Source organism: Syngnathus typhle, linkage group LG8, assembly GCF_033458585.1.
Source record: "Syngnathus typhle isolate RoL2023-S1 ecotype Sweden linkage group LG8, RoL_Styp_1.0, whole genome shotgun sequence".
NCBI lineage: Eukaryota > Metazoa > Chordata > Actinopteri > Syngnathiformes > Syngnathidae > Syngnathus > Syngnathus typhle.
The window spans coordinates 5,419,358-5,428,622 of NC_083745.1; the positions used below are offsets into that span (position 1 = coordinate 5,419,358).

A 9,265-nucleotide genomic window follows, 5' to 3' on the forward strand; every position below is an offset into this window, starting at 1 on the left:
AGGGGAGGGAAGGACATTTGCATTACAGCTCCCTTCATTTTCAAATACTCCCTTAAAGCATTAATAAGTAGTCATTTCACCTTAAAGTTAACCAATTTAAAATGAGTTTGTAGCAGAATAGCTTGTGAGCAAATGTACAGTAAGCACAGCAAAAAAAAAAATAATAATACAGGTAATTTTGAAAAAGGCCAATAAAAGTATCATTAATTCAACTCTTCTACTCAAGTTAAAATAATACAGATACAATACATTGACTGAAGTAATAAATTAGGCTTTACAGTAAACAAAAGACATTCTGGTAAATTTTGGTGATGCCTAAATCTTTATTTTGTACTTACAAATGCTTACTAGTGTATCTATATTTGAATTACTAGTAGCTTTGAGTGATTTTTACTACCTATAGTGTGAACGTGCTTTTGCTGGCGGCCTTCTCACACACACACGCACGCACGCACACAAGCATTGTGTCCTATTAATGCGATGTGACAGGAAGGCATTAAATGTTGACATTGCAAATTTGTTCACCATTTTCACCTTGCTTCTTGAGATGTGCCTCTGACAGGGGGACACGTGTACACAAGCAGACTCGACTCTTTTAAATTAAAAAAAAAAGCAATTCGATTCAGGTCTTTGTTGTACAAGCACTAAACAAAACAGAATAAGAGAAATCCAGTTTTAAGGTTTGGGGAGGGAAATTCAAATTAGTGTTGTTTCCAAATATTTTGTGTTGAACTTTAAAAGTGACCAAAATGAAATATAAAATATTTTTAAATAAAAGAAAATATATAGTTTCATTACTGTCTCTTTATTCTAAATATTGATCACTAAAAAAAAAATCTTAGTCTTAGAATTTCAGTGGTTAAAATATTAAATTGACAAAAGGGATTTGTTGAAAAACTTAAGCCATTAATTCAAACGGTGTGCAATACGCAAAAACAATCTCAGATTCTACTGGCCACAGTAGAAATTAAGAAAACAAGCTAACACCATATGTCACCGTTTGCAGTCCATACTCAGTGGATCCCAGGCAGCACCAGAGAAATTCTGTGCATCTGTCCTAGTCCAGCTGTGAGGGGTCCCCCGTGATACCAACTGGGAGGCGGGGGTGTTGACCACCGTCCCACGCTGGCCAAACCAACAAAGTTTAAATACAGTGGCCAGCCGCACAAGTCTTAAATATTTATGAGGGACGTGACAAAAAGATGAAAAATAAATGAATGTGGTTTTTTCATGGCCTTCCAGATTTGCAAAGATCATTTCATTAAAATTACATGACAATTTCATTTCATGTGTGCACTCTATAAGTGTCCCCTTCCAGAGGGGCGTGCGTGTGACCGACCGACTCTTGGCTCATAACACTTCATCAGATTGCGGTCACATTCACTTTCTTAAGACCGCTGTCCAGGAAGGTGGGAGGATTCTGTCTTTATCGATGACAGGAAGAGAGGAACGCAAGAGGACAGTTTTTTAGGATGGCGAATTTCTTACGCAACTTCCGTGGACATGATTAACACATCCATCTTTTGGAGTGTGTTACCGGTGTCACACAGATGCATGAGGCAAAGACTCATGACACAATACACTACTTTGTTTTATACGTATTTCTGTGTAGGCCTACAGTGCTGTAAATATTTTTGATTTTGTTATATTTTAGAAAACACTGCAATGGTTTTACATTGGAACATTTGTGACAAGAGCCACTTAAGTAGTTCAGAAAAAAATAGAAATAAAGCTAAACAGCAACATGTGCACATTTGCTTAGTAACGAGGGAAAGAATATTTGTCCAACTGTCTGATGAAGTGAAACAAAATCCAAGCCACTTATACGCTTTAATGAATGGTGTATTTATTTATTTTTTAGCTAAGGCCATCATCGACCACTTCCAAATGTCTTATTCCACTCCTCATACAGCTCCAGGTCCTTGGATGAGACGCTGGGTCGCACGGTCTTCAGAGCGTCTTGGAAGTCACTGTAGAGGATTGGCCGTACCTGATCCGCCGTGATGGTGGCGATGTCGTCGAGCTGAATGCTGCGAATGGGTCCCAAGGCCGCCTCTCGGCACAGTTGCGTCATGTCTGCCCCGGAGAAGCCGTCTGTGTTGGTGACGATGCGTTCCAGTTCTTCCGCTATCAGCTGGTTCTTCTCTCGAGACATGAGGTTGGTGACTATCTGCTGCCGGGCGGGGCCCTCGGGCAGGGGGATGTACAACCTCTTGGCCAGGCGACGACGGGCAGCCTCGTCTATTTCCTGAGGTCGGTTGGTGGCCCCCACCACCAGGATGCGGTCTTCTGCTGCCGTGGTGGCGCCATCCAGCTGAACCAGAAACTCCGTCTTGATTCTGCGTGACGAATCGTGCTCCCCGTCAGTGCGCTGGGACAACAGCGAGTCGATTTCGTCGATGAAAATGACAGCGGGCTGGTGACAGCGGGCGATGGCAAACAAGGCCCGCACCATTTTTTCACCTTCACCCACCCATTTGGATGTGAGCGATGACGCGCTGATGCTGAAGAACGTCGCTCCTGACTGGCAGGCGATGCATTTGCCTATCAACGTCTTCCCGGTCCCCGGGGGTCCAAACAGGAGTATTCCCTTAGGTGGACCCCGAAGGCCTGTAAAGATGTCAGGTCTCAACATTGGCCAAACAACAATCTCCTTAATGGTGGTCTTAGCAAACTCCAGGCCTGCTATGTCCTCCCACAACACAGGAGGGCCGTGGTCCATGATCTCACTCATGATCAATTCCACTATCTTTGGCTCAAAGTTTTTCAGTCGTTCATCCAGAATCTGAGGCTGCTGATTAGAGTTAGGTCTTGAAGCACCCTCCTCTTCGCCGTGCCGCGGCATAGGAGACACAAATTTAGAAAAAGCCCCTCGAGGCCTGTTGGCTCCCAGGGATTTTTTCACAGGTGCTACAGCGGCAGACGTTGCTCCTCTTTGGGGCTGATTGGAATGTTTCTTGTGTTGGTCCACAATGAGTTGCTCACGGGCCGATTTGAAGTTACATGGAGGTCTTAAGTCAGCCCCTGCTTGTGTCCCCCTGCCTTCACTTGCATCATTGTAAAAATTCTTCCGTTTTGATGGATTGGAGGTAGAAAATAAACTGGATTGGGAGTTGCTCCCAGCAGGCCGCGCGTTGCTCTGAGGGGGCCCTGACGAAGAATGACTAAACACCGGCTGGACTCTCGTGTTTGAACTGGAAGATGAGTAGATATTATCTAACATTCCTTCAGACGTTTTAGGTCTATCTACAGAAAGAGTGGCTGTGTTATCAACCTCTACTTTGGCTTGTGGTGGCCAATTAGTTTTGAAGGCCATGCCTTCTGACTTGCCAGCAGCAGTGGAAGCAGACAAGGAGCTGATGCTGCTGCTCTCTTGTCCAACAGATATGCTAACATCTGCTGGTGCCACGAGGGAGCCTTCTCCCCCTGCCCTTGCTTGAATCATATTCTGCACGCAGGGCAAGTCAAGCACACGTTCCACGGTGAGGGACGATTCCCATTTGTCGCTGTGGTTCTTCTGGTTGCGGGCCAGATGAAGCGCGCTCTCTGCATAGTTGTTAAGCCCCGTGCGAGGGTCATCCGAGTCCAGCACTGCAGCATAACGCTCTGAGTAGGTCCTGAGCAGGTTGCCTGTGGCGGCCTCTGAGAGGTGGGAACTTGCCCATGCATACTGAATGGAGAGGATGTGGGCCCGGTAGGCATCGGCCGTCTGTTCAGGTGTACAATTGCCAGATGAAATGTCAAAGGACCTCCTCTGCCATTCGTCCAGGTGTGCACCACTCATGCCTGGGCTGTTCCAGCCTGGTGAAGAAGATGGGGCAAAAGTGATGAAAAATGCAAAACTTGTGCAAAAAAAAAAAACATCGTTACATGTAACCTGCAGCTTTATGATACTGCAAACATAACATAAGAATGTAGCAAGCGCTGCTCTGCTTATAATAGCCCAATTAATTTTATTTCTTTCAAATTATATAAACTGTAAATTGACAGGTTGTATACAAAGACACACTATGGCACGTAGAATCTACACGGTGACTTAAAAGGCATGCAACGCAAAGCTAGCAAATAAGCGACTTGCTTACTATTGACGGTATGCGCTCACGACTTTGTTACGAAATATAATTCCCAGACAAACTAGTATCACTCGTACGAAACGTACGGTTTAAAACGCACGTTTGCAAAACTATTTATTCCCGCCACCATTTGCTTCCTGTACCGCCCAACTTCCGGTCGGGTTGAATATTTTTTTTTTCCAAACCTACAGTGAACGCTAAACAACATTATTAAATGGGAAAATTATGTTGGAGAAAAAAAAAATCGAAGATGCGGAAACTAGGTACTCGCCCCACAAACACACACATATGTCGAAACTTTAAGCATCACCTCGAGGAAGCACAAACACTTAATCACCCAGCCGACCAATTTACTCACAATCAATACTTAATTTTGTACACTTACCAAAGCACTCGAAATGTCAAACTTGTTTTGAAGTTACAATCACCGTTGCGGTCTGTTTCCGGAAATCTGTAGCGCCATCTTGTGTTGGAAAAGGGATAAAGCATTTTTAAATGTTCTTTACCCCCTTTCCCATTGCATTCTGGGAAATGAAGTGTATAAAACGTCAAACAACCGCTTTTCATCCAACCAACGAAGAATATTCTTTTGAAAAAACGTCATATATGTATACAAATGTTTCATACATCACTTAAAGTATATTTATAAGATTTATACCAAAGGTTTACTTGCACTTAAAATCTTTAAGTGCAAGTACACAAACTACACTAACCATAACCGAGCGAGCTTTAATCCGTCAAGAGGAGACAGCTTCAGAATGAGAACGCATGTCGTTGTTGAGTAAATAAACAGTATTTTAGATAGCCTGTACACAAATAGCCATTTAGTCGGATTTCGTCGTTTCTACTTATTTGTTCAGGATCGCATCTTGTTAAAAATTAAATCGGACAATTTAGCAGCAGTCTATTGAATCAAAAACCGGATGCTGACAGGCCCATACAGTGGCCAAGTCCGTGGAACTGCTGTCTGCTCCCACCGGACCCATGTTACAGGACACTTCTGGGGCGATGCCTATTGAGTAAAAAAAAATACTATTTTTTTTTTTTTGCATAACGGTTTGTTGTAATGTAGTATCGACATGTCTGCATTTGGCAGTGATCGTCTGATTCTGTTGTGAAGTGAACGTTTGGACTGGATATGACTGACTCATCATCACCATGGCCCGGTCAGAGGAGATAACGCTTGTGCTGCTCTGCCTACCAGACAAGTAACTCTCTAGCAAGAAAAGTTGTTTTGGTTCACGATTTTCGTATTTCCATCCAATCGTGGGACATGGCCTCGCAGATGTACACTTTTGTTACCCGGGACGACAACAGCACTGTTTATGCAGAAGTTTCCAAAATCCTCCTTTCTACTGGGCAGTGGAAGAGGTTGAAAAGAGACAATCCCAGATTTAATTTGATGCTCGGTGAACGGAACAGACTACCATATGGCCGTCTAGGTAATGTATGGTTTTCTCTTTCTTCATGCTGAAAATGGAATCTGCATGCGCTACATCTGTTGTCCACCCACCCACCCACGAGACAGCTGCAGTGACTGCGTAGGGCTGCAAACCCTTGCGTCGTGTGGAGGATCAGTGCTTCCACCCATGCACCTCAGTTACTGTGCCATTTTGTTGACATTCCGCCCTTTCTGATCATTTTTCTTACTGGGACTTTCCTTTAGGTCATGAACCAGGACTGGTGCAACTGGTCAATTACTACAGAGGAGCAGACAAGCTTTGCAGGAAGGCGTCTTTAGTCAAGTATGTCGCCTATATATTATTTTATTCGTTTGCCTTGTTGAAGTTACCATTGTGTTTTGTTCCGCTTATGAATTATTCAAAGGATTTACATTAGCTAATCGTCAACTACCTTTAAATCATCAGGCTAATAAAGACCAGCCCAGAGCTCTCCGATTCGCCCAACTGGTTCCCGGAATCCTACATTATTTATCCCACCAACCTCAACACTCCTGTGGCTCCTGCTACAAATGGCCTCAGCCATCTGAAGAGCAATCCTAAGACGGACGAGCGAGAAGTTTTCCTGGCTTCCTATCATTCCAAAAAAGAAAGTGGAGAGGGGACAGTGTGGATCGCCAAGTCATCTGCTGGAGCTAAAGGTGGAATATATACGACACATTTTGTCTGGCACAATCTTATCAATACTCTATAAACCTATAGTAAAATAGGGTTTGAATCCGCCAAAAGAATCTTAATGCTAAACTAACTTGCTCCTCATCAGCTATAGTTGACTGCTAACTAGCTATCATACCTTAAGTCTTTCCTTCTACTATTGACAGGCAGTTCAGAAGAACTTTTTTTCTCCCAACAGGTGCCGGTATTCTGATATCGCACGATGCTAACCAACTACTGGACTACATTGACAATCAAGGACAGGTTCATGTTATTCAGAAATACCTGGAGAAACCTTTACTTCTGCAGCCAGGTCATCGGAAATTTGACATCAGGCAAGTGGTTAATAAAACTCGCAAAGTCTTCGCTACTCCACATTAATCATTTCTGATCTGGTTTTACTAGGAGCTGGGTTCTCGTGGACCACCATTACAACATCTATTTGTATCGAGAGGGCGTGCTGCGGACTTCCTCGGAGCCGTACAACAGCTCGGACCTCCAGGACATGACCAGCCACCTGACTAACCACTGCATCCAGGAGGAGTACTCCCAGAACTACGGGCGCTATGAGGAAGGAAACGAGATGTTCTTTGACGAGTTTCGTCTGTACCTGCTCAACACTCATAATGTCACCTTGGAGTCCACCATATTACCTCAGATCAAACAAATCATCAAGTAGGTCTTGTTTTGTCTTCATGGCTTTGGATCACACGCTCGCATACCCGTGTTGTGTAAGCATTTAACCCCTGTGATTGACACATGGAATGGAAAATGCTGTAGGCTGATTACACAAATCGTTAACACTAAATTATTAATTTTCTGTTCAGGCAGCGAGGTTGTCAATTTGGAAAGACACTGGTCGATTTAACTTGTTTTTTTAAAATACTGTATATATTGGTTAATAAGTAGGCAAATAATATTTGCAATTTGCCTGTAATGCTCATTTCCGAATAGAAAATGAACGTTTTGGGCTGTGCGGTTTTTCCAGGAGCTGTCTGTCATGCATCGAACCGGCGATTAGCACCAAGCATCTCTCCTACCAGAGCTTCCAGCTATTTGGGTTTGACTTCATGGTGGATGTAAATTTCAAAGTGTGGCTCATCGAGATCAACGGAGCACCAGCTTGTGCACAGTCAGTAGCAACACGTATTGGCAGAGAAATGCATTTTAGTTTCACTCGATTCAACATGCTTTTTACTTTTATAATTCCAACTGACACTTGGTATGTCGCTCCTCTAGGAAGCTGTACCCAGAACTGTGTCAAGGGATAGTGGATGTGGCCATTTCCAGTGTCTTCACCCTGAACAATAGTGGCGACGCCTCATCGTTTTCGCCTTATTCTTCCTCTCCATCCACCCTCTTCTCCACCAACGTTTGCTCCTCCCCCAAACTGAGAGGACCGCTTCACGTCGGCCCTTTTACCCGACTTTAAGCACAAGGCAAATCCACTGCTGGGGGGAGCATCAATTGTATTCTGAGCATTTATCGTACCTCATCTTTTCCGCATGCGTGTATTTGATCTACAGATGGTGTACTGTATTTGTTTTATCTTAAGAACGAAACAAAAAACTTTCCCTGAGTGTACGTTAGGGACCGAAATTCATCCTTTCCTCCGCTGATAGTTGGGGGAGTTTGAGAAAGTGTAGATGCTCAAGATGAAACTTGTGCCTTACATTTCCAGCCATGCAACTGCTAACGTATCAACCCACTTACAATTCTCTGGAATTGTGTGAGGAGATTCACGTTAGCAATGAGAATGACTGAGTAAGACGCCCATCAAGGTTATTGCAACTAGTAGAGCTCACACTAGCTCTCTAACAAATTATTAGTTTTAAAAAAAGAAATGTTGTTGCTACGTCACTTTGCTGATTTCCTATTTCTAATCTATTTTAGACTCTCATGTTCACGTCAGCTTTTTTTTTTTTAGTTATTGTTTCTTAGGTCAACAATGTATTTAAGTCATTCAGCCTTTTTGTTTATTCTGTGGAATGGAGATTGGTATTTGGGCCCCTTCCTCCAGAATGTCTGGATCCTACTGGGTTATTCATGGAAAACACAAGATACAATAAATTCATTCTTTTATTATAGTAGTTGTCGAAAAGCTCTACCATGACAAGCTAAGCACAGAGAGGCTTTTAATTGTGTTTTAGGTAATGAATTGGAAACTAATATGATTGCTGATTATGTTTGGTTTTGTTAAGGTAAAACATTTCTATTTTTTAATTTTTTTTTTCATTGGGCAAAACGTGCCTTAGTCATCAGAACCTTAAATTTGTGTATGTGTTTTTTTTAATTGTGCATCCAACCTGGTATGTTTATTTAACTGTTGTCACAAATTTTGGATTTCTTCATCCCAACCAAAGATGACATGCTGTATATTAAATCGATTGTCCAGTCTTGTGCTGTAATTTGAATGAACCAATGGACTCATCTGAAATTGACTGTCGTAGGTGTTTTTGTTTTTCAAATGTTGCATGGTAGTATGTCAAACTGTATTACAAGAATAAAAATATGATCCTCGCATATGCCTCTGTCATTCTCAGAACTAAAAGATACGGGACATTGATGATCATGTGGTTTTGTAGGATTTAAATAATATGAAAATGAGTAAAGCCTTGTTGGTGCAAATAAGAAGTCCATGGGCTTATATTAAACAGCTCGTTTGGAACCACTAGATGTCGCAATATTTCCCTTTGGTGACGTCACATGCGTCGAAGCACAAAGCACCACGCGAGCAGATGTTCCTCGCCGGGTGTGGTGGCGCACGCCTGTAATCCAAGCTACTGGGAGGCTGAGGCTGGAGGATCGGTTGAGCTCAGGGGTTCTGAGCTGCAGCGGGCTATGTCGAGCGGGTGTCCGCGCTAAGTTCGGTATCGATATGGTGCTCCGGGGGGAGCCCGGGATCACCAGGTCGCCTAATGAGGGGTGCACCGGCCCAGGTCGGAAACGGAGCAGGTCAAAGCCCCCGTATCGCCCAGTAGCGGGATCGCGCCTGTGAATAGTCCCTGCAGTGCAGCCTGAGCAATACAGCGAGACACAGTCTTTTATATCTTATTTCTCCTCACTAAAACGACACAC

The 9,265-nt window shown here is 43.4% G+C and overlaps 2 protein-coding genes across 5 annotated transcripts; one reads left to right on the forward strand and one right to left on the reverse strand.

Moving 5' to 3' along the window:
- Positions 1-1,829: 1,829 nt before the first annotated feature.
- On the reverse strand, positions 1,830-4,593 carry fignl1 (fidgetin-like 1). Of its 3 annotated transcripts, none has more exons than XM_061284850.1 (2): positions 4,459-4,593; positions 1,830-3,801 (listed from the first exon to the last, which is right to left on the reverse strand). In XM_061284850.1, exon 2 carries the CDS (start codon positions 3,782-3,784, stop codon positions 1,871-1,873), a length of 1,914 nt encoding a protein of 637 aa, XP_061140834.1. In that variant the 5' UTR covers positions 3,785-3,801; positions 4,459-4,593; the 3' UTR covers positions 1,830-1,870. The 3 variants fall into 3 exon arrangements, with proteins under 3 accessions (XP_061140834.1, XP_061140836.1, XP_061140833.1); XM_061284852.1 differs by lacking the exon at positions 4,459-4,593 and adding an exon at positions 4,384-4,452; XM_061284849.1 differs by lacking the exon at positions 4,459-4,593 and adding an exon at positions 4,083-4,289.
- Positions 4,594-4,803: 210 nt separating this feature from the next.
- ttl (tubulin tyrosine ligase) lies at positions 4,804-8,708 on the forward strand. Of its 2 annotated transcripts, XM_061284858.1 has the most exons (8): positions 4,804-5,092; positions 5,170-5,515; positions 5,740-5,818; positions 5,942-6,174; positions 6,387-6,522; positions 6,593-6,862; positions 7,176-7,319; positions 7,427-8,708. In XM_061284858.1, exons 2-8 carry the CDS (start codon positions 5,347-5,349, stop codon positions 7,617-7,619), a joined length of 1,224 nt encoding a protein of 407 aa, XP_061140842.1. In that variant the 5' UTR covers positions 4,804-5,092; positions 5,170-5,346; the 3' UTR covers positions 7,620-8,708. The 2 variants fall into 2 exon arrangements, with proteins under 2 accessions (XP_061140842.1, XP_061140841.1); XM_061284857.1 differs by having other exon boundaries at positions 4,804-5,515.
- Positions 8,709-9,265: the final 557 nt, after the last annotated feature.